The sequence below is a fragment of the Peromyscus eremicus genome, chromosome 20 (assembly GCF_949786415.1).
Source record: "Peromyscus eremicus chromosome 20, PerEre_H2_v1, whole genome shotgun sequence".
Classification (NCBI taxonomy): domain Eukaryota; kingdom Metazoa; phylum Chordata; class Mammalia; order Rodentia; family Cricetidae; genus Peromyscus; species Peromyscus eremicus.
The window spans coordinates 21,457,562-21,481,276 of record NC_081436.1 but is presented as its reverse complement, the minus strand read 5'-3'; the positions used below and the strand labels follow the sequence as shown (position 1 = coordinate 21,481,276).

Here is a 23,715-nt window from a genome sequence, read left to right as displayed (position 1 = left end):
TCACAGAGATCCGCCTGGCTCTGCCTCCCGAGTGCTGGGATTAAAGGCATGCGCCACCACCGCCTGGCCAAATTAGGCTTTTTAAAAACAATAACAAAGGCCGGGTGGTGGTGGCACACGCCTTTAATCCCAGCACACGGGAGGCAGAGGCAGGCGGATCTCTGTGAGTTCCAGGCCAGCCTGGGCTATAGAGTGAGTTCCAGGAAAGGGGCAAAGCTACACAGAGAAACCCTGTCTAAAACACACACACACACACACACACAAAAAAAAAAAAAAAAAAAAAAAAAAAAAAAAAAAAAAACCACCAGTAGCAAAGCCAGCAGTGGTGATGCCTGACTTCAATACCAGCACTCACTGGAGAGGCAGAGGCAGGTGGATCTCTTTGAGTTCAAGGCTAGCCTCAGCACGTAGTGAATTCCAGGCCAGCCAAGGCTATGTAGTGTGACCCTTTCTCAAAAAACAAAAAAAGGCCGGGCAGTGGTGGTGCACCCCTTTAATCCCAGCACTCGGGAGGCAGAGGCAGGTGGATCTTTGTGAGTTCGAGGCCAGCCTGGTCTACAGAGCGAGATCCAGGAAAAGGCGCAAAGCTAACACAGAGAAACCCTGTCTCAAAAAAAAAAAAAAAAACAAAAAAACAAAAAAACAAACAAAAAAAAGAATCAAAACAATAAAGGTAAAAAAAACAAACAAAAAAAACCAATGGACCAGAGAGATGGCTCAGTAGTTGAGAGCACTGGCTGCTTTTTCCAGAGGACCAGGTTCGATTCCCAGCACCTACATGGCAGCTCACAACTGTCTGTAAATCCACTTCTTTGATATCCCACACCCTCTTTCTGGCATGTGCTGGCATTAGGCATGAACATGGTGCACAGACATACATGAAGGCAAAACTCTAATACACGTGAAATAAATAAATAGACAAAAAATTAAAGACAAAAAGCAACAAACGGGGTGAGGAGATCTGGGAGAAGCAAGAGGGTGACTGATTTCTCTGGATTTCAGATGTTTGTGAGGCTATACAATAACTCCCGAGAACCCAGGATGTAGAAGGAAGTTGTGGGGACTCCATGTGTGTACTCAAGTTGGATAGAAGTTGACTTCAGATCTCTTCCTCAGTCTTTTGGCATTCATTGTCTCTGCTTACTCTGCTGGGCTTACAGGCACCCTCCATCAGGTACAGGAGATGGAACTCAGGTCCCCATGCTTTAGCGGCAATCATTTACTGTCTGAATCCTCTCACCTAGCCTGAGGGTTACAACGTATCATTATAATTTTTTTATGTATATAAGCATTTTGCACTCTGTGTGTGTGTGTGCACGCGCGCGCGCGTGCATGTTAGTGTCTAGGGTCCTCAGAGGTCAGAAGAGAGAGTAGGATCCACTACAACTGGAGTTACAGACATTTGTGAGTTGCCATGTGGGTGCTGGGAATCAAACCCGGGTCCTCTGAAAAACAGCCACTAACCACGGAACCATTTCTCCAGTCCTTTGTTGTTGTTGTTTTTTTATTATTACATTTATTTATTTAGCATGTGTGTGTTTGCTTGATGTGTGTGTGTGGGTGTGAATGTGGAGGTCAGGACAACTACTTGGCGTCGGTTCTCTCTTTGGAAGGCTTGGGCTTGGAGATTTGAATTCAGGTAGAAGGGTTCGAGTGTCAAGCTCCTTTACACGCTAAACCATCTCACCGGGCCCAGCCTGAGAATTTCGAGGGAGCATAACATTTATGGCATACATAGGGATTAAGAATATTCCAGTTTCTGCCTGAGTTGAAAGAGGGACTAGGCATTTCTTCTAGGCATCCCAGTAGACAAGCACCTTTACTTCCTACCTGGGGAGGGTACGAACTTTCGCCTGGCGCCTGGACGCGTCCATCCTAGGTGCTGGGGAGTATTGAAAGTTGGCTTACAGAGGAGGACAAGAGAAGCACCCTCCAGGAGATTTATGAGTTACTAAGGCAACGCCCCTTCTCGTTCACCCGGGAGAAAACTACAACTCCCATAACCGCCCGGGCTACCCAGCCCCGCCTTAATGGAGGCGGGGCGCGGGCGAGCGCGGAACCGGCTTTTCCTATTTCCTACGGTGCGATTGGTCCACAGCGCAGGCGCGGTGACCAATGAGCACACTCTCGGTGAGCGGCGAGGGCAATATGGCTTCCTGCACCTGGTGACGGTTGAGGAAATTGACTTTGGTATCATGGAGAAATCGCGGGGCACTGAGGTAAGAGGGAAAGGGCTCAGCCCTGCCGGGAAAGGGAGCCCTGAACGCCTCACTCGGCGGGTGCACCGTTTTAGCGATGCCTTGGGGGTGGAGAGTTGCAGGATTGGTAAACTGAGGGAAGGAGCGTAGTCCCGCCCCGAGGACCCCCCCTTCCCCTCCCGCCGGGTTCTGTTTTTGCTCCTGTTATACTGTGGGCTCGGGTCCGTGGAAGACGGCAGGAAGGGAACGCCTCCCCATCCAGGGACATGGGAACCGGGCTCTAAACTCTGTCGCCGCTTCTTTGTCTTCTTGGTTTCGTGGTCCTGTGCTTTAGGGACTGTGCGGCGGCCTGTCGCTTCCACGCGGGAAGTAAAGGGAAATAAAAGTTGATTATTAAAAAGTGGATACCACGCCGGAGCGTTCACGTGTCTGTCTCCAGTATACGCATAGCCATCTTCTTTAGGGAGGGGTTAAAACAGCCTGTTGAATTCCCCAGGATTTGACACAGCTGGAAAGTGCCAGATGTTGGCACTAAGTACGTCAGTTTCCAAAACCTTGTTATGCCTTCCCCATGGTACAGGGGCGGTTATCCACCACACTTTGCATCAGAAGTCTCCTTTCTTTTTCAAGCAGTAATAATGGCTAACATTTATTGAGCACTCTTCTGAGTGTTTTACTTTTTTTTTGGTTTTTCGAGACAAGGTTTCTCTGTAGCTTTGGAGCCTGTCCTGGAACTCACTCTGTAGACCAGCCTGGCCTCGAACTCACAGAGATCCGCCTGCCTCTGCCTCCCAAGGGCTGGGATTAAAGGCATGCGCTACCACTGCCCAGTCTGAGTGTTTTACTTTTACCATCCCTGTTTCCCAAAATATTATTAAATAGTGGTTTTGTTCTCACTTTGTGGATGCTGAGACAATGGGAGTTGACTTGCTGTGGATTGTACAGCTAGGAAGTACTAGAGATGGTATTTGAACCCTGAGTGTTTATGTAGTATCACATCTATACCTCACATTCTGTGAGCCAACACTTTTCTGTCGTAGATGAGAAAATTGTCATAGATGAGAAGACTGAGGCCCACAGAAGTTAAATGATCCAGGATCAGTAGCTGAATAGGATCAGAGCTTAACTGTAAGCTGTGGTACATACCACTATACAATTACTATCTGGGTATCATCTTACTCAAATCCTCCTTGGGACAGTCTGGGTCTCAATTTTTCTCAGGTTCCCCCTGCCCACACTTTTAGGAAGAAAATAGACTTACTGAATACACTGCCAGGGACAGTGGGCTAGGCAGTAACAGGATTACCGCTGCTGCCAGCCTTAAATTTGTTTTTGAGCCAGGTGGTGCTGGCACACACCTTTAATCCCAGCACTCTAGAGGCAGAGGCAGGTGGATCTCTGTGAGTTCAAGGCCAGTCTGGTCTACAGAGCTCTAGGATAGCCAAGGCTACACAGAGAGACTCTGTCTCCAAAAAAAAAAAAAAAAAAAAAATTGTTTTGATTGAAATCATTTGGGTGTGCATAGACTTAACAGGGAAGAATGGATTTCAAATGCCTTCTGCCCAGGAATTTTTTTTTTTTTTTCTGAGGTGCTTGGGATATAATTTCCACATTATTGTATAGACCTCTGATCCCTGACATAATTTTTTGACTTTATAGTGGTGTGAAAGCAATATTTATTAGGAAGACATTGTACTTTGAAGTTTGCTCTGTACCCAGGCTGCCCATAAAAGAGCTCTTGGTGGTGGGCAGAGGTGCAAACAAACCACAGCTTGTAGTTTGCCCTGCAGTCACTAGAGAAAACAACCCAATATCCTACTGTGCACTGGGTTGAAAAGCTAGGGTAGGCGGATCTCTGAGTTCAAGGCCAGCCTGGTCTACACAGTGAGCCATCTCTCCAGCTCCTCAATTTATAATATTTTAGTTTACAGTAGGTGACCTATCCGTATTCTATTTCATCCATATTAAAATGTCATCCCGTGGGGAGCTGAAGAGATGGCTCAGCAGTTAAGAGCTCTTACTGCTCTTTCAGAGGACCAAAGTTCAAATCCCCGACCCACACTGGGTGGGCTACCGGGTTTGCAGATTCTCTCCCCAAGCCAAGCACATGCCATTCTTCCACTAGGAGACGCCATCTTCAGAGCCAATGGACGAAGAGGAGGAGGACGACTTGGAACTCTTCGGGGGCTACGATAGCTTCCGGAGTTACAACAGCAGTGCGGGCAGTGAGAGCAGCTCCTACCTGGAGGAGTCAAGTGAAGCCGAAACTGAAGACCGGGAAGCGGGGGAGCTTCCCACCTCCCCGCTGCATCTGCTCAGCCCTGGCAATAACCGCTCCTTGGATGGCAGTGGTTCTGAGCCAGGTGCCTTCACAGTGTCCTTAAAGATGGGGAGTAGCCAGGGGGCTGTGGAAGGCTGGGGGATGGATGGACAGAGGCCGTGGGGGCAGAGCCATACAGACATCTCAGGGTCAGGTCCTCTCCTGCAGTCTAGTTCAAAGTCTCTGACACCTCGTGTCTATCGGGCACTTGTTAGATGATGCCGTTACAGTCGTGTGAGTAGCCTGGGTAGTCCCTGAGTCTGGATGTGCAGGTGAGACCCTGGGAGTGGTGTGAGTGCAAACAGATAGCTTATGGGCCGCAGCTGGGAAGTTATAGGGGGCGTAGAGGTCAGAGGGCAGGCATGGGGGTGGGCAGAAGGGAGTGGCCAAGGATCATCCTGAAGCCTCGGATGGCTGCCAGACCGTGTGTCAGGGCTTCCAGAGTGTGAGCAGTGTGTCCTTGGAAAGAGGCAGGCTCCAGTCTGCAGGCAGGCCCTCTCATTCCTTCACACTTGCACTCCTGGGCAGTGGGGTCAGGTTTCCTTCCAGTCATCTTGGCTTCTCCTCCCACATTTCTTCATCTTTCTCCCTTCTATGTTCTTCTAGCCCTCTCAGACTCTGAGAACTTCAGTCTAGCAGGAGTCCCTAGGGAGAACAGCTGGCCCAGGGGCTGGTTCGTGACCCCGGCTACAGAATAGTCATGGGGGATGCTGATAAAGCACGTCAGAGCCCAGGCCAGTGACCCAGTGTGAAGTCAGGCCAACCCAGCTTGTCCACTTGCTCCTTGTGAGAACAGGAGCACCTTTTCTCTTGGCACTTGCCTCTCCAAAACCTGTCGACCAGTCTCTGCAGGTGTTCGTGTGCATTTCCAGTCCCTTAGCCCTGGCTCTCCATAAAGATCCAAGGGAAACCACCAGTCATCTTGGGTGGATAGATGGAGCGGCACACACTTGTAGTCCCAGCTGCTGGAGAGGCTGATGGCAGAGGGTCAGTTGACCTACAGATTTGAGGGTAGCACGTAGAGAGACTGGCTCTTGGAAGAGAAGTGCACTGTCCTCCACCTCCTCCTCACTCTGTCAGCCTTAGAGCTGAACACTCACATGGTTGATGCAGTGCTCAGGAATCTGAGGTGCCCTGGTTTTGTTTGACTAAAGTAATGATGTCAGGGAGTCACATGCCGAGTTCTCTTTCTAGCGGTCTGTGAGATGTGTGGTATCGTGGGCACAAGAGAAGCTTTCTTCTCCAAGACCAAGAGGTTCTGCAGCGTCTCCTGTTCCCGGAGCTACTCCTCCAACTCCAAGAAAGCCAGTATCTTGGCTAGACTACAGGTGAGAGCAGCCGCTCACACCCTTCCGGGGTCCTGGGTGCTGAGCCGGAGCCACCACGTGATTGGAGGCCGATGCTCAGTCAGTTTGGGGAACTCATCCCTAGTGGTCGTCTGAGGTACATGAGACCTTGCCCCAAAAATTGCCCCAGCCGGCCAGTGGTGGTGCACACCTTTAATCCCAGCACCAGAACTACACAGAGAAACCCTGTCTCGAAAAACAAACAAACAAACAAAAAGTGCCACCCCCACCCCCACTTCTTTCTTTCCTTCAGGGTTGGGTTTTTTTTTGTTTTTGGTTTTTGTTTTTTTTTTTTTTGAGATGACCAAAAGTGGGTGTCAGATAGCCTGGGACCTAGAGGCGGTGGAGGCAGTTGTAAGCTACCATGTAAGTGCTAGGAACTGAACCTTCGTCCTCTGGAAGAGCAACCAGTAGTCTTAACCAGTGAGCCATCTTACCAAACCCCTATTTTATTTATTTATTTATTTATTCATTTATTTATTTATTTATTTATTTATTTATTTATTTATTATTTGTTTGTTTGTTTATTTGGTTTTTTTGAGACAGGGTTTCTCTGTGTCCTAGCTATCTTGAAACCTGCTTTGTAGATCAGGCTGGCCTCTGCCAGCCTCTGCCTCCCGAGTACTGGGATTAAAGGTGTGCACTACCATGACCCGGCTAGTTCCTCATATTGTGGTGACCTCCCACCATAAAATTCTATTTGTTGCTACTTCATAACTGTAATTTTGCTACTGTTATGAGTCATAGTGTAAATATCTGATGCGACCCCTGTGAAAGTTATTTGACGCCCCCAAAGGAGCTGGGACCCACGGGTTGAGAACCGCTGCTTTAAGGTCAGAACCTCAATGCCGGTGTGTCTCTGTTTAGCTGGCGTGTTGAGTGGATTCCTGGCCTTTGTCATTGTTGCTTAATTAGCTTGTATAAGTAAGCTTTTCCTGAGCCCAGATGAAAGTCTCTAGAATGTTCTGGAGCAGACTCTCCAAATGTTGCTTGTGGGTTTGGAGAGTTTCTGGCCCCTCTTTAGCCCCTCAGTTGTAGCTCTCCAAGGAGCTGGGAGCATGGAGAGGACTGCGGGGGAGGGGGCCCAGGAGAGACTTTTGGAGAAGGCAAAGGCCTGAAGGATGAGTGCCTCTGCCTCATCTGCAGCTCTGCGGACCATATCCTTCTGTAAACATCTCCTGAGTGTTCTCACTCATCATCAGATATTGTTTTTGGTTTTGGTGTTTTGGTTTTTTGGAGACAGGGTTTCTCTGTGTAGCTTTGGAGCCTATCCTGGAACTCACTCTGTAGACCAGGCTGGCCTCGAACTCACAGAGTTCTGCCTGCCTCCGCCTCCCGTGTGCTGGGATTAAAGGCGTGCGCCACCACCGCCCGGCTCATTCATCATCAGTTTTACCAAGGAAACTCGAGCCAAAGAAAGTTAAGTAGCTGGACCAAGACCAGGAGCTTGGCCTCAGCAGAACCAATCAAGCTCTGTTTTCTCACTTGGTCTGCTGGCACGTGCCTGCAATCCCAGCAATCAGGAGGCAGAGGCACAAGAGCTACAAATTCCAGGCCATTGTATCTCAAAAAAACAAAGCAAAATAGAACCAGATCCCATTCATAGCTGTCAGCCTATACCCTTCTCTTCCTGCCTTCCAGGGAAAGCCGCCCACCAAGAAAGCCAAAGTGCTGCACAAGGCAGCCTGGTCTGCCAAAATCGGAGCCTTCCTCCACGCCCAGGGGACGGGGCAGCTAGCAGATGGGACACCCACAGGACAAGATGGTGAGACAGAATCCTGGGATAGTGACCAGGCTAGGGAATGGCCTTTCCTAGGAAGAAGGACTGGAAAAGGTGGCATGCTAGAAAGTTGGGGTTTCAGGCCTGCCATGAACTGTCTACCTGCTGGCTTTTGTGGAAATGACCTTAGGCAGTTCTTTCTTTTTGTTTTGTTTTGTTTTTTGTTTGTTTGTTTTTGTTTTTTTGAGACAGGGTTTCTCTGTATAGCTTTGGTGCCTGTCCTGGATCTTGCTCTGTAGACCAGGCTGGCCTCGAACTCACAGAGATCCGCCTGCCTCTGCCTCAAGAGTGCTGGGATCAAAGGCCTGCGCCACCACTACCTGGCTGGCAGTTCTTTCAGTGGCCCTGAATTTCCTGGTTCTGTGATAACCCGGAAACCAAGTTAGCTGCTTTGTTTCTCTTTGCATCTGTCTCCATGGCTTCTGTCTCCCTGGTGCAGGAGAGGTCCAGGGTGTGTGCAGCAGGTGGAAGAGGCCTCTCGGTTTTCCAAGCGTAGTGAATGATGAGCAAATCACACAAAGCCTCAAAGAGGCTGAAACTGCACTGCTCAGCCAGGTGGGCGGTCTGCTGCTCTGCCTGCCCTGGCCCTCTAGGTGTCTCAAAGACTGGGTGTAGGAGGAGGAAGTTAATCCTGGGAGATCTGATCCAATCCCCCCTGGCTGTGGGGCTCGAAGAGAGAGAAGTTTCTCTTTGGATGCCCCTCTGCTCACGGTCCTGATGGCCATTGGTGGTGATAAAGAGACTCATTTCCTAGAGCCCAGTGGGGCTTCCAGGTTGATATTAACATGCTGCCGAGGATCCCCTGCTTCACCTCTTCCTCTCTGCTCTGCAGCTCTGGTCTTAGGGTTCGACTGGGGGAAGTTCCTGAAGGACCACAGTTACAAGGCTGCTCCTGTCAGCTGCTTTAAACACGTGAGTGCTCTGCAACCAGGGAGGGAGAGCCAGGGAGAGCCAGGGGACATCTCAGCTGCCTGCCTCATTGCTACCCGCACACTTCAGTTGAGCTGCTCCAGGCTGGCCATTCCCCAGAAATCCTCCTCTGTCTTGCAGGGCTGGAGAGATGGCTCAGTGGTTAAGAGCACTGGCTGCTCTTCCAGGAGTCCGGAGTTCAATTCCCAGCACCCACATGGCAGCTTACAACCACCTATAACTGTATTTCTGTGGTATCCTGTGCACTCTTCTGGGGTGCAGGCAAAGCACCAATATGCTTATATAATATATGCTAGGTATAATGGTGTATGCCTTTAATTCCAGCACTTGAGAGACACAGGCAGGTGCATCTCTGTGAGTTAGCCTGGTTTATATAGTGTCTAGGACAGCCAGGGATAAATAGAGAGATCCTGTTTAAGAAGAAAGAAAGAAAGAAAGAAAGAAAGAAAGAAAGAAAGAAAGAAAGAAAGAAAGAAAGAAAGAAAGAAAGAAAATAAGAATGTCTTGCACCATACACAACTGCCCCTGCTTTCTGAAGTGTCTACATACTATTTACACAATTAAATTTGGTTTAGTCTGAGTTCAGGGGGTGTTCTTTTTTTCATTTTTGATGTTTTTTTTTTCCCCCCATTAAAAATTGTTTTTAGCCAGGCAGTGGTGGCACACACCTTTGATTTTTCGAGACAGGGTTTCTCTGTGAAGCCCTGGCTTTCCTGGAACTCACTCTGTAGACCAGGCTGGTCTTGAACTCAGAGATCCACCTGCCTCTGCCTCCCGAGTGCTCCCGCTTGTCTTTCATTTTTGTGTCTTTTGTTTTAAGACAGGATCTCACATTAGAGCTCAGGCTGGTCAGAGAGCAGTCTTCCTGCCTCAGTCTCACAAGTACTGGCACACAGGAATGAGCCATCAAGCCCAGTTTTGTAGTAGTTGGGTTTTTATTGTTTTTTACTCTTTTGGTTCTTTGGCTCTTTGGAGGCCCGCCACTCAGTTCCCAAATAAATTCACTGAGACTTAATTCTTACTTAGCTTGGCTTGTTTCTAGCCAGCTTTTCTTAACTTGAATTATCCCATCTACTTCTTGCCTTTGGGCTTTTATATTTCTCTGTTCTCTATTCCTTTCTTTACTTCTTACTTTTACTCCGTGGCTTGCTGTGTAGCTGAGTGACTGGCCCCTGATGTCCTCATCTCCCCTTTTTCTTGTTCCTCTATCTTCTTTTCCCAGATTTCTCCTCCTATTTATTCTCTCTGCCTGCCATCCCTGCCTGTCCTTTCTCCTGCCTAGCTATTGGCTCTTTATTAGATCATCAGGTGTTTTAGACAGGCACAGTAACACAGCTTCACAGAGTTAAACAAATGCAACGTAAAAGAATGCAACACATCTTTGCATCATTAAACAGATGTTCCACAGCATAAACAAATGTAACACATCTTAAAATAATATTCCACAACACAGTTTCTTAGCCTTTCAGTCCTGTTTCCTAAAGCCAGAGAGAAGGCCTCCTGAGGCTTTCTTTTGACCAGAGTAAACCAGCTGCCTGGCCTTCCTACGTTGTCCTGCCTGCCTTGAACTTCGACAAGTTGGTCCTAGCCCTACTGTGTCTTTCTCTGAGTTGTTAGTGAGTATGTATCTTTCTTGCAGAGGAAGAAAGCGTTCTCCTTTGCCCCAAATTCTCCTAGTCCCCACATTTTTATTGTAGGGAGATTAGGTCATATTTAACACAAGATGCTGTGTGCCTGGCCACTGCATGCTGCCCCGGGCCTCTGTGAACCTGTCTGCCCTGGGAGATGGATTGTTAGCAAGTAGCTTAGGCCGGGCCTGACAATGAAAGAAGATCCAGAGGAGGACCAGCTTCCCATTGGCAGCAAATGGAGGGCTAGGCGTTGGGAGGGTAGCCAGAAGCTGCTCAGTAGGCAGGGACTGGGGTGAGTATGCATGCGCTCTCCCAGCTCTGTGTGTGAGCGCAGGGTGAATGATAGTAAAGTGGGTAATCTCTGTGCTATGACATGCTGTACAGCTAGCAGAATGACAAGTCAGGATGCACCAGGGTGTCCACACTGATAGATTAGGAGCTGGCCCTGTAATGAGGGGAATTCAGGTCTGTGCCTCTGGCCCTCCACCCATGGCTCTGCCTGATGGCGCCCTGCTATCTCATGCTTCTGGACAGTGGACAGGCCTGATCACCTCTTTATTCCTAGTTTTCTGCACAGTCTATGATGTGTGAAGTTAAGGTGCAGAGGACACGATGGCTCAGGCCTGAGGCAGCTCCCCTCAGCCTTTCCATGCTCTCGTCACCACAGGTACCCCTCTATGACCAGTGGGAAGACGTCATGAAGGGGATGAAGGTGGAAGTCCTTAATAGTGACGCCGTGCTCCCCAGCCGGGTGTACTGGATCGCCTCTGTCATCCAGGCAGCTGGTGGGTGTTCCTCTGGTCAGCGCAGGGTCTGGAATTTGTCTACAAAGCAACATATCTAGTGGGTGGGCAGTGTCATAGGGTGAAATGGGTTTCATGAATCAAAACCTCACCCACTAGCTTTCTTTCCCCTTCTTGGATATTCTGCTCCCTTAGATGAGAGCGCAGAACTGGGCAGACTCAGAGACTAGGGTTTTGTTCTGTTTTCATTTTTTTTTTTAAAGGTTTATTTATTTATTTACTATGTATACAGCATGTATGACTGCAGGCCAGAAGAGGGCACCAGATCTCATTACAGATGGTTGTGAGCCACCATGTGGTTGCTGGGAATTGAACTCAGGACCTCTGGAAGAGCAGTCAGTGCTCTTAACCTCTGAGCCATCTCTCCAGCCCCCTGTTTTGATTTTTAAGGTTTATTCTGGAGATGATGAGGGTGTAGAAGAGTTCACCAGACCAGAATGCTTTCCAAATGTGTGGTGTGGATTTTGTTTTGTTCTGTCTATCAGGGACCCACGTGTCTGCAAGGAGTCCCTAGCAGAGGAAGTAGGAAACCTGTCTGGGTCTAGAGAAGGAAGAAAGCCTGAGCACGTACCTTCCCCATCTCCTTCCTTTCAGGGTACCGAGTGCTGCTCCGATACGAAGGCTTTGAGAACGATTCTAGTCATGACTTCTGGTGCAACCTTGGGACTGTGGATGTTCACCCCATTGGCTGGTGCGCCATCAACAGCAAGATCCTGGTGCCGCCGCGTAGTGAGTTCATGAGAAAGCTCCCTATGCCCGTTCCTGAGGGGAACCCAAGAACGACATGCTTGTCCCCTTGTTCCTTTCCCTACTCAGCCTCGAAGTCCCTGGGCAGTTTGGATTTCCAGAGTCTGTTTGTTGTTGTTTTAATATGCATATATATAGGTATAGACATATATGTTTACATTATTTTGTGTGTGTGTGTGTGTGTGTGTGTGTGCGCGCGCGCGCGCGCCTGAGTGAATGTCTGCCGTTCACCATGTGTGTACAGGAGCCTCAGAAAGTCTCCTTTTGGAACTAGGGTCAGAGATGGTTGTGAATCACTGTGTGTGTAGGCGGGGCGGGGGGAGGGGGGGATGGGAGTTGAACCTATGTCCTCTGGAAGAGCAGGCAGTGTTCTTAACCACTGAAGCATCTCTCCAGCCCTAGAGGCTGGTTTGATAAGATGGAGTCATCACTGGCCTGAAGTGGCAGAATGAAATAGTTCCGTCCCTCCAGCTGATCTGGGTTGGTGAAGGTTCTATCAGTATATGTGACTGGCTTGTGCTGATGTCTCTGCAGCCATCCACGTCAAGTTTACTGACTGGAAGACCTACCTCATGAAGCGGTTGGTGGGCTCCAGGACGCTTCCTGCAGATTTTCACATCAAGGTTTGGTTGTGTTCCCAACTTGTCTCCTCCCTCTCCCTCTCCTCTCCCCTCCCCTCCCTCCTTTCCTCCCTCCCTCCCTCCCTCCCTCCCTCCCTCCCTCCCTCTCCCACTTTTCTCCATCCTTCATAGGATTCACTTTAGGGGTTTTATTTTGTTTCTGTGGTTCTGGGGTGGGACTGAGGGCTTTCCATGCATAGCCTGTGCATCGAGCTCCTAGTCCCCTGCAGTACTCTTCGGTGACCTTTCATTTGGCAGTCTTCTACCCAGAACTGCCTCTGGTGGCTGGCTCCCTGCCTCCCTGCCAAGACCCTGATCCACCACATTGATCCTGTTGCTTTCTTGACCTTTTGGGTTTTGAAATTTCCCAGAGTCTTGTCCTTGCTTCTAGCATTTTCAAGAGGATCTTTGGTTTCTATTGCTTTGATAAAACACCGTGACTGTGAAGCAACTTGGGGAGGAAAGGGTTTATTTTGCTTACACTCCCACATCATAGTTCATCATCCAAGGAAGTCAGGACAGGAACTGAAGCAGAGGCCATGGAGGATCACTGCTTACTAGCTGCTCCCTCCTGGTTTGCTCAGGCTGCTTCCTTTTTTTCTTTTTTAAAAGATTTATTTATTTATTATGTATGCAGTATTTCGCCTGCATATATCCCTGCAGGCCAGAAGAGAGCATCATATCTCATTATGGATGGTTGTGCACCATGTAGGTGCAGGGAATTGAACTCAGGACTTCTGGAAAAGCAGCCAGTACTCTTAACCGCTGAGCCATCTCTCCAGCCCTCAGCCTGCTTTCTTATAGCATCTAGGAACAGCAGCTGAGGGTTGGTATTGCCCACAATGGGTTGATCCCTCCCACATCAGTCAATTAAAAAAAAAAAAATGTACCACAGAACAGTCTGGTGAAGGATTTTTCCAGTTAAGTTTCCCTCTTCCTAAATGGCTCTTGCTTGTATCAAATTGTTGTGAAACTAGCCAGCACAGTGACAAAAAGTCATGACCTGCTGACAAAAGACAGCACTGTGGGCTGGTCATGGTGGCTCATGCCTTTAACCCTAGCACTGGAGAGGTCAAGGCTAGTAGCAAGTGGGTCTCTCTCTCTCTCTCTCTCTCTCTCTCTCTCTCCCTCTCCCTGAGACAGGGTGTCTCTAGTGAGTCCTACCTGGAACTCAACTTTGTAGACCTGGCTGGCCTTGAACTCACAGAGATCCACCTGCCTTAACCTCCCAAGTGCTGGGATTAAAGGCGTGTGCCACCACCACCCAGCTGAGACTCTGTCTTAAAAAAAAAAAAAAATTGGTGGGCCTAGAGATGATTCAGTGGTTAAAAGTACTTGTTGGCCTTCCAGAGGACCTGAATTCAATTCCCAGCACCATATCAGGCACCTTCGATCTGCTTGCAACTCCTGCTGTAGGGGATCCAACACCCTCTTCTGGCCTCCACAGGCACCCACCCACCCACGGCATACAGATACACATAATAAAAATAAAACACTAGGGCTGGAGAGATGGCTCAGGGGCTAAGAGCACAGGCTGCTCTTCCAGCACCCATGTGGCAGCTCACAACTGTAAACTCCAGTCCCAGGGGATCTGACACCCACACAGTCATGCATGCAGGCAATACACCAGTGTACATAAAATAAAAATAAATTATAAAAAATGAAAAACAAAGCACTATGGGAATACAAAGTGTATGTATATGTGTGTGTATACACACTCACACACATGCACGTGCCTAGATTCTCCAGCCTGGTGGGAGAAGTAAGAATCATGCTCACAAATAATGGTAAAAATAGCTGCCATCTGAACTGGGGCTAGTCAACCATCCGTATGGAATATCATTTCAATTTAGAAAGCTACTTTGTCTGAACATGGTGGTACATGTCTTTAATCCCAGCACTTGAAAGAGGCAGGCCGGGCGGTGGTGGCGCACGCCTTTAATCTCAGCACTCGGGAGGCAGAGGCCGGCGGATCTCTGCGAGTTCGAGGCCAGCCTGGGCTACCAAGTGAGCAGGAAAGGCACAAAGCTACACAGAGAAACCCTGTCTCGAAAAACAAAAAAAAAACAAACAAAGAAAGAGGCAGATGGATCTCTGTGAATTTAAGGACAGCGTGATCTACATAGTAGGTTCTTAGTAAGCCAAAACTATAAGGCGAGATCTGTTTAAAAAAAACAACAAAACCTTAGAAAGCTACTTAGGTCTTTGCCTTACCAAGGTCTGTCTGTGTACATAGTAACCATTCAGAGGGATCCCAGGCTCTTCAGAACACTGTCTCTCCCCGCTCAGTAGACTCTCACTGTGGGCCACCTTTAGGTCTCCTGATGAGGTTGGGGAGGCCTCCCAGCAGGAGTCAGGAACTTGCTGCCAGGACTCTCTGTTGACCTGGCCTTGTGTTCTCAGAGGAGCAGGTATCAAACAGGCTTCCCAGAGACTGGCTTTTGGATTAGACCTGAACAGGCAGAGTTAGGATGGTGTGGAAGCCAGCTTTGAGACATAAGATGGAGTGGAAATTGGGGCCACCACAGACCAGGCTGTGTGTGGATGGAAAGCTGTGCCTGGTGGGTCTCTGTAGGGGACTGACCTGCCCCAAGCGGGGGTTCAGTGCACCTCTACTAAGCATGCCTGGCTTTTGTTTTTGTTTTCTTCTCTCAGAGTAGAGGTTATTTTTCTTTGGAACTTACTGGGTTCCTTGCAGTTTCTCTCTCTCCCATACTCTCCATTTGTATACCCTGTATTCAGCAAAGTGGAGCTTTGTCTCCTGTTCCCCTGCACAGTTGGCAGATTTAGTGACGGGGCGACTGGCCACTCACTCAGCCAGCACTTGTTTAAGATGAGGCGGATAGACGACAGCGGGAGGTGTGGCCCCCAGGGCTAGTAAGGAGGCCTCCCTTTTCTTCACACGTGGACAGGTCTGCAAGCCCGTGCTGACTGCCCCCTGCTCCGGCCTGCTTTGCACTTGGGAAGGGACAACAGGTAGAACAAGACCACCCGCCCCTGGTTGGTCAAGACAGTCACTGAGAAAGGGTGAGAAGGTGTGAGACAGTAGAAGGTACAGAGTTCTAGGCAGGCTCATTGGGAGGTCACTGCCCCAGAGAAGACTTGGAGAGCCGGCCTGACAGGCTGACCACAGCTTAGGACTTTCCAGTGGGAAGCACCGGGCTGTTACTTCGCCAGGCACATCTGAAAACAGGGTGGTAGGGCAGAATGGGGTGGGCTTGTAGAGGACACTCGAGACGCGGCCCTCAGGTGCCGACAGTATAGTACGTGCACAGTATGTGGGTGGTGGTTGTCTGTTTGTTTTTTGAGACAGTCTCAGATAGGCCATGCCTGCCTTAAACTTGCTATGTGGGTGAGGATACCTTGAACTTCTTTATTTACAGAGCTGGGTAGAAGTGAAGTCGGCCCTGTGGGTCCTGGAGATGGGCCTCAGGGCTTCAGGCTTGGCGGCAAAGTTCTCTTACCCACTGAACCATCTGGCAAACCTAACTTGAATTTCCAATCCTCCTGCCTCTGCCTTTGAAGTGCTGAATTACCAAACCCAATGCACAGTAATGTTTTAGGGGTTTTCTTGTTGTTTGTTGGTACATGATCTCTCTACATAGCACTGTTTGTACTGAACCTTATTATGTAGACCAGACTGGCCTTGAACTCACAAAAGTGTGCTGCCTCACCGGGTGGTGGTGGCAGCGCACGCCTTTAATCCCAGCACTCAGGAGGCAGAGCCAGGAGGATCTCTGTGAGTTCGAAACCAGCCTGGTCTACAGAGAGTTCCAGGAAAGGCACAAAGCTACAAAGAGAAACCCTGTCTCGAAAAACCAAAAAAAAAAAAAAAAAAAAAGTGTGCTGCCTCTGCCTCCTGAGTGCTGGGACTAATAAAGGTGTGTGCCTCCATGCACAGCTCAGAGTAGTGTTTTGAATGAACAAATGTCTCCTCAGCCAGGAGGAGTGTGTGCATTCTCTTGAGAAACAGACTAACCATGCCTATCTCCGAGCTGAGAATGCAGAAAGAAATCAGTCCATCATAGCTTCAGCTCCCCTACAGTATGCTAAACAGGGAAGGCAGTCAAGGTGTGCCTGGGTTGTGGGCCTTGAAAGGCCAGGTAGAGTAAGTGGTCCAAGGCTTGCAAGCCCAGAGCTGTATCACTCCTAAATGAGCTGCTGTCACCTGTGGTTGGTGGCAGGATGTAGTCTGGCCCATGAGCTCTGGAGAGGCAAGGTCTGTCTGGTTTAGGGGACTGGGCTAGCTCTTCTGCTTGAAGATAGAAATTTTGGCCTTTCCTCTGACAAGCATGCTTGGGTTTAGAGAAGGAGAGAGCCACACTCCAACTCCAATGCCAGCTTTAAATTTTAATTGAGTTGGGACTACAAAAAGACCATTTGCCTTATATGTCTTAGAAAACAGAAACATTTAGGAAGATTTATGAATTTTTTTTCTGTTGGAAATGAGTTATACCATTAAGCCAATTACTTTTTTTCTTGGGACATTTTCTCTGGATAATTCATCCTCTTCTTCAGATGTCTCGTTTGTCCAGTGGCCTTCATTCTTTCTTTCTTTTTTTTTCCCCCTAAGACAGGGTTTCTCTGTGTAGCCTTGGCTGTCCTGGAACTCACTCTGTAGACCAGGCTGCCCTTGATCTCAGAGATCCACCTGTCTCTGCCTCCCGAGTGCTGGGACTATAGGTGTGCGCCATCACAGCCCGGCATTTTTTTAATTTATTTTTTTTTTTTTAAAAGGAAGTCCCTCCACATCGTCTAGGTTGACCTTGAACTCACTATGATCTTGTGTGCTGAGATCACAGCTACCATACCTGCTGAACACAAATCTTGCATGTGCCATCCACAGAGGGCCAGGCGCTAGAAGGGAGTGTAGGGTGCCCAGGGATCAGTACAGAGCCTTGAAAGGCCCAGTGGACACCAGAACTGAGTCTGCCTATGCTTTTCTAGGTCATTTGAGTTTCCTTGGTCTGAAGTAGACTCTGGGATTCCCATCATCCTGACTAACTGAAATCTGGTGAGAAGCGGGCACCCACTGAGAACTGTAGGCCTGTCCTCTGCTGTTCTAAGGGATTGGGGCCCAGGCAAGACAGGAGGGCTCAGTGTCTCCGAGATCCCACCACCCTTTCCTGGTCTCTCTGACCCTTTAGAAAAAAAGATTTGCTTATTTTTATTTTATGTAGGTGTTTTGCCTGCATGTATGTGAGTTGTATGCATGCAGTGCCCTGGAAGGCCAGAAGAGGAACAGGAATTATAGAAGGTTGTGAGCTGCCCTATCAGTGCTGGGAACCAAATGTGGGGCCTCAGGAAGGGCAAGTGTTCTTAACTGCCGCGTCATCTCTCCAGCACCTCCTTTGCTGGCTCTTCCTTTGGTTTGCTTTAGTTTTCCAAGACAAGGTTTCTCTGTGTAGCCCTGGCTGTCCTGGAACTCACTCTGTAGACAAGGCTGGCCTTGAACTCAGAGATCCACCTGCCTCTGCCTCCTGAGCACTAGGATTAAAGGTGTGCGCCACCACGCTGGGCTCTTGCTGACAGCAGGAATGTGAGGGTGGCTGACTGAAGCGGATCGCCGTTCCCTGTCCTTGCAGATGGTGGAAAGCATGAAGTACCCCTTTCGGCAGGGCATGCGCCTAGAGGTCGTGGACAAGACCCAGGTGTCGCGGACCCGCATGGCTGTGGTGGACACGGTAATTGGGGGTCGCCTCCGGCTCCTCTATGAGGATGGTGACAGTGATGATGACTTCTGGTGCCATATGTGGAGTCCCCTGATCCACCCAGTAGGTTGGTCACGGCGTGTCGGCCATGGCATCAAGATGTCAGGTTAGTGGAGCCCCCAGCTGGTGTAACTCGAGGCTCAGCCTCCCCAAAGATCAGTAGGAACACCTTCGCTGTACCTCACAGTAGGTAGTGAGGTGGACTGCCATCACCGCCTACAAGTGACAGCACTGAGGGTCAGGGAGGCCCAGTGACTCGACTCGGGTCCCTCAGGTGCTACTGTCACAGTGCCAGCGCCAAAGAGCCCAGATCCCCTGTGCTGACCAGTCCACAAGACTGCTCTGGCTCCTCTGGGCTAGCCTTGTCTGCTTTCCTGTGCAGGGTGGGAGCTGGGGCACAGCTGAGAACAAAGGTGGCCTGCCTGGCCCCATAATTCTGGGGGAAATATGACAACCATTGGCTGCCTTCAACTCCCTTTTCTTCCTCTCTTCCCCGCCATCTCCCCAAGAGAGACGATGTGATATGTCCCATCACCCCACCTTCCGGAAAATCTACTGTGACGCTGTTCCTTACCTCTTCAAGAAGGTAAGGTGCCGCTGTGGGCACTTCCCAGGCTGCAGCAGCTTGGCTGCTCTCTGGGACTATTCCTTGCCCATTTTGGAAAAGACTTTTCCACAGTCCTTAACATACACGAGGACCTTTTTAGGGAGTAGACCGAGGCAAAGTCTCATTGTAGCTCAGGCTGGCTTGTCACAGCCTCTTCAAGTTCTGGGATTATAGGTGGGCACCACCACACCCAGTAGGACTGCCCCTTGCCCTCTGGTTCCATCCCAGGCCTGCAGCATCTGAAACCTGCTTCCTTTCCCTTCCCCTGAATCCTTTAAGGTGCGGGCTGTCTACACAGAAGGTGGCTGGTTTGAGGAAGGGATGAAACTAGAAGCCATCGACCCTCTGAATCTGGGCAACATCTGTGTGGCAACCATCTGCAAGGTGAGCCTAGGCCACTCTCCCAGGCCAGCATGGCTGTCTGAGGGTTGGATCGCACAGAGCTTTGCCCCACAGATGGGCTCTTGGGGCTCTGACACCAGCTCTGCTCATGTTGTACTTAACTTGTGTGTGGTAGCGGGAGACTCTTCCTGCCTTTACTCAGAACCTATCTTCACGTTAACATCTCAGCCTTGTCCCGTGTCAGGCACAGGCTCCACACTGTCCCCTCATGTCGGCCTTCCTGCCACTTGCATCCTTTGCATGCCCAGAGCCTCAGCCCGACTCCCTGCTCCTAACTGAGGGCACTACCGATTGTCCATCTAGCCTGCTCGTGCCCAGCCCTGTGCTCCCTGCATGCTGAGAGCCTGGTGCAGCAAGGCAGCAAGCCTGACTGCATGAGTTGGCCATCCAGTGGAGAGGATGCATTATCCCACAAATGCACATTCCTGCGTGCTGGGTGCTCTGCCAGACACCTTGGGGTATTTTGGTGGAAGGCAGAATTCAACCATCCAGTTGGCTCCACCCGCCTCGTGTCCAGTCATAGCTACTTTACTCTGGGGGTCTGCGGTCTGCAGTTAATGTCACAGTGCTGTTTATTGCTCTATACCCGTTCCTAGGGCTTTTTGTTTTGTTTTCTTGTTAATTACATTTATTTTATGTGCATGTGCATAGAAATCAGAGGACAATTTGTGGTAGCTGGTTTGTCCTTCCACTGTGTGGCTTCTTGAGTCATACCGACAGCAGGTGTTTTTACCTTTTGAGACATCTGGCTGGCCCCTACTCTAGGTCCTCTTGGATGGCTACCTGATGATCTGTGTGGATGGGGGGCCCTCCACAGATGGCTCAGACTGGTTCTGCTACCACGCCTCCTCCCATGCCATCTTCCCAGCCACCTTCTGCCAGAAGAATGACATTGAGCTCACACCCCCAAAAGGTAAGGCCTTGCAGGATGCCACAAGCCCAGACCCCTGATGTGTGGCACCTTAGTGTGAGAGGATGGTGGGCATCTGCAATCACCACTAGCTTTCCTCTGCCTGGGCTCCCCCAGCCCCATGGCTGATGTGTGGCTCATGGTGAACAGAATCCTTTGTGTCCTAAGGTGGTACATGACCTGTGTCACAGGACTGTCCTGAAGCCGGTGTCTTCCTGGGGAGAAGGACAGCTACAGACTAGGCTGCAGTGACTCCAGCAGTGTGCTGCTCTGCCCCTTGACCCACTTCCTGTTCTAAATGTCTGCCCTCCAGGGTATGAGGCTCAGCCTTTCGACTGGGATACCTACTTAGAGAAGACCAAGTCAAAGGCGGCTCCAGCAAGACTCTTTAACATGGTGAGGAGACTCGAGCACTGGCTCAGGGAGGCTGGCAGCCTGGGGACTGGCCCTGCTCGCCGACATCACTGGTGGCAATCTCAACCCCTTCTTTCAAGTCTTTACTGCTGGGAGCAGCCACGTCTAGAAAAGTCTGTGACATGGATACTCTCTGAGCCACAGTGCAGACCAGTCCCTTCTCTACAGGCTGGCACTTGAGAAAAGAGTTCAGTGGGGTCGCTGTCTGAGGGAACCTTCTCCAGTGGGCCCTCTCCCCACCCACAGTTCTCTCAGTGCTCCCTGCCTACCTGGGTGAGCGCTCGGGCCTAGCACTGGCCAGCTGGGCAACTGCCTTCTTCCCCCAACCAGGACTGCCCCAACCATGGCTTCAAAGTGGGCATGAAGCTGGAGGCTGTGGACCTGATGGAGCCGCGGCTCATCTGTGTGGCCACCGTGAAGCGGGTGGTGCACCGGCTCCTCAGCATTCACTTCGACGGCTGGGACAATGAGTATGATCAGTGGGTGGACTGTGAATCCCCGGACATCTACCCTGTGGGCTGGTGTGAACTCACCGGCTACCAGCTCCAGCCGCCTGTGTCTGCAGGTCAGGGCGGGGGCAGCAGCCCTGAGAGCTCCTGGATTTTCTTCACTTGTCTTTCCTTCCTGCCACCTGCTCCTCCCCATGTCCACCGTAGTCCCTGGCATGAGACCAAGAAGTCTCCTGGTTTCTCTAGGCCAGTGGTTCTCACCCTTGCTAATGCAGTTCCCCATGCTGTGCTGACCCCCAACCATGAAATTATTTTCGTTGCTACTTCACAACTGTAATTTTGCTACTGTTCTGAGTCGTAATGGAAACATCTGTTTTCTAATGGGCTTAGGGGTCGTGGCCCATGGGTTGAGAACCATTGCCCTAAGCAGTTTGAGCTCTGCCTCTCACCCCTCCTGCCCTCTGTCTCCCTCTCCCCCAGCCCTGCAGAACACCTTCCTTCTTCTTGCCCGCTCTGTCCTATGTCTGGGCCCTTGTACACCCAGACCCCTTGAGCAGCCCTGGGGACAAGGGGGTGGATGGGATAACTGTCCTCCAGCCCTTCCCCCATCCTGTCCTCAGTGTCCAACTCTGGCTTCTCTACTTGGAGTACCCCATAGATGAGGGCCAAGGGTCTTCTGGGAGGTGTCCTGTACCCTTCCAGAACTCTCTTCTTATCTCTTTTGTTCTTTCAAACATTAGAACCAAACACACCTCTGAAGGGCAAAGAGGCCACAAAGAAGAAAAAGAAACAATTTGGGAAGAAAAGTAAGTGAAGCCCCAGAATGCCAAGCCCTGGCTTCTGGGGTGCTGCCATGCAGAGGTCTCTGTGGTCATGCCTTTCCTCTTCCTGGAGTGTGCCCCAGGGGACCCTGTGCCTTAGGGGATCAAGTGTGTGCTGAGGAAACAGGCTGAGATTGAGGGAGGAATGGAGGGGGAGAGGGAAGCGGGGGTCCTACCCTGCTGCTGCTTGCCCGAAGCACCTGTCACTGTTAGGATCTAAGGAAAGGCACAGAGAGAAAAGAACCCTGGCTCCCAAGGCTGCTCTTCCCTCACACCCTCCTAGAGCAGCTGAGTGGGGCCAACTCCACCTGGCTGTCAGGAGCCACCCTTAGTAGATCATGGGGCTGCCAGAGGAGGGGACAGGGGACAGAGGGTGACAAAGCTGTAGAAGGGGGTTCCACAGCGTGGCCACCAGGTGGAGGGAGGAGAGGAAAGTCTGCAGGGGACGAAGCCAAAAGCAGGGACTAGGTCCCTGGGCAGGGTGACATTTGGATTGAGACTGTGCTGTTCAAAGTGGGGACCTGATTGTGTCATGTTACAATTAAATCAAACATCAGAAATCTAGCCAGGCAGTGGTGGTGCACGCCTTTATTCCCAGTGCTTAGAGGCTGAGGCAGGTGGATCTCTGTGAGTTCGAGGCCAGCCTGGTCTACAGAGTAAGTTTAGGACCACCAGGGCTATACAGAGAGACTCTGTCTCAAATAAAAAAGAAAGAAAACTAGCAGCCACAATGCTCTGACCTCAGGCACCTTTGAGAATTGGAATCCAGGCCCACTGTGCCTGTGCCACATTTCCTGCTAGCACCAACGCTGGGTGTGTTTTGTTTTTACTCATAGGGAAAAGGATCCCATCAGCCAAGACACGGCCCATCAGACAGGGATCCAAGAAGCCCTTCCTGGAGGATGACCTGCAGGCTTTGGGGGTCTCGTCTGAGCCCATGTCTGATGACAGTAAGAGCTGCTGGGTGGAGGCAGGGCCAGGCTGCTCCATTCTCAGATGTGACCTCTTTGCTCTTTGACCTAGGCACAAAAGAATAAAGTTGAGTTTGAAGGGGATTTTCCAGGCACCAAACAGGGTTTGAACCTCTGGAACTGGAAAGCCTCCTAAACACCCAACCAACTCTAAACTGGGCAGAATCTCTCCAGCCAGTATCCTGGCTCCAGCCTCCTCCCCTGCCTCTTAACTACCCACATGCTCACTAAGGTGGGTGACAGGTTGGCAGGTGTAGGTTTCTGGCACAGTCTTCCTGGCTGGGGTATGCCTTGGGCCTGTTATTTTTCTTTTTCTAAACTTTTACTCATGTATATTGGGACTGCTGGAGTGAACCACAGCATACATGGAGCCGTCAGAGGACAGTGTGCAGGAGTTGGTTCTCTCCCCCATGTGGGTCTCAGGGATCAACCTCAGGTTGTCAGCTTGGCTGCAAGTACCGTTATCTGTGGGGACGTCTCACTGCCATGCCTGCAGTCTTGGGCCTTCTCTAGTGCTGCTTCTAGGAGGGTGAGGGGAAGAGTGAAGGCCGTCACTCAGGGTCCCTGCTACCCCCAGAGGTCCCCCCCCAGGGAAGCCAGCGCCCTGACTAGCCTGTCATCCACCCCAGGCTGTCACACCTTCACATACTCATCCTCTGCTCCCCACCGTTCTCCCTCTCCACAGTTATAGCTGTGTGTGTGAAGGAGGAGCACCAAGACCTCTCTTCGCCTGACCGGTCACCTAGTCCACAGCTGCCTCTCCCCATCGAGCACATCAAGCAGGAGAGGGACAACTGAGCCTCTTCCCTGGTGTCCTCCTGGACCCTTGCTGAAGCCAGGCCTGGCCATGGAGCAGAGAGGAGGCCCGCTTTACTGCTGTGCAGTGAATGGACAGCCCGGTCTTGTAGGGCCCACCTCTGCGCACTGGCCAGGCTTACAGACTGGGCAGCTTGAGTTCTAAGCTGGCTGACTCTCTGCACCCTCAGCACACTGGAAAACTGGACTGATCCACATGTGTCTACCCAGGCAAGTGGTGGAAGTGAAGTTAGGGAGCA

The 23,715-nt window shown here is 50.5% G+C and overlaps 1 protein-coding gene and 1 long non-coding RNA gene across 2 annotated transcripts; one reads left to right on the top strand and one right to left on the bottom strand.

Annotated features, from left to right (window-relative positions):
- Nucleotides 1-875: 875 nt before the first annotated feature.
- Nucleotides 876-2,116, bottom strand: LOC131896526 (uncharacterized). The gene is made up of 2 exons (XR_009375461.1): nucleotides 1,831-2,116; nucleotides 876-1,245 (listed from the first exon to the last, which is right to left on the bottom strand). It is a non-coding gene; the product is annotated as an uncharacterized LOC131896526 (long non-coding RNA).
- Nucleotides 2,091-23,580, top strand: L3mbtl2 (L3MBTL histone methyl-lysine binding protein 2). The gene is made up of 17 exons (XM_059247198.1): nucleotides 2,091-2,219; nucleotides 4,324-4,561; nucleotides 5,713-5,846; nucleotides 7,506-7,629; nucleotides 8,477-8,556; nucleotides 10,873-10,990; nucleotides 11,603-11,737; nucleotides 12,290-12,378; nucleotides 17,961-18,192; nucleotides 18,596-18,672; nucleotides 18,973-19,077; nucleotides 19,861-20,008; nucleotides 20,319-20,401; nucleotides 20,750-20,984; nucleotides 21,609-21,674; nucleotides 22,526-22,639; nucleotides 23,346-23,580. Exons 1-17 carry the CDS (start codon nucleotides 2,196-2,198, stop codon nucleotides 23,456-23,458), a joined length of 2,115 nt encoding a protein of 704 aa, XP_059103181.1. The 5' UTR covers nucleotides 2,091-2,195; the 3' UTR covers nucleotides 23,459-23,580.
- The last annotated feature ends 135 nt before the right edge of the window (nucleotides 23,581-23,715 follow it).

Bases quoted from the DNA above. Each gene is read 5' to 3' on its own strand.
- L3mbtl2 (XM_059247198.1), top strand. From the start codon at position 2,196: ATGGAGAAATCGCGGGGCACTGAG. The intron at 2,220-4,323 runs GTAAGAGGGAAA...TTCTTCCACTAG, and splicing joins AGAAATCGCGGGGCACTGAG to GAGACGCCATCTTCAGAGCC. The intron at 20,009-20,318 runs GTAAGGCCTTGC...TCTGCCCTCCAG, and splicing joins TGAGCTCACACCCCCAAAAG to GGTATGAGGCTCAGCCTTTC.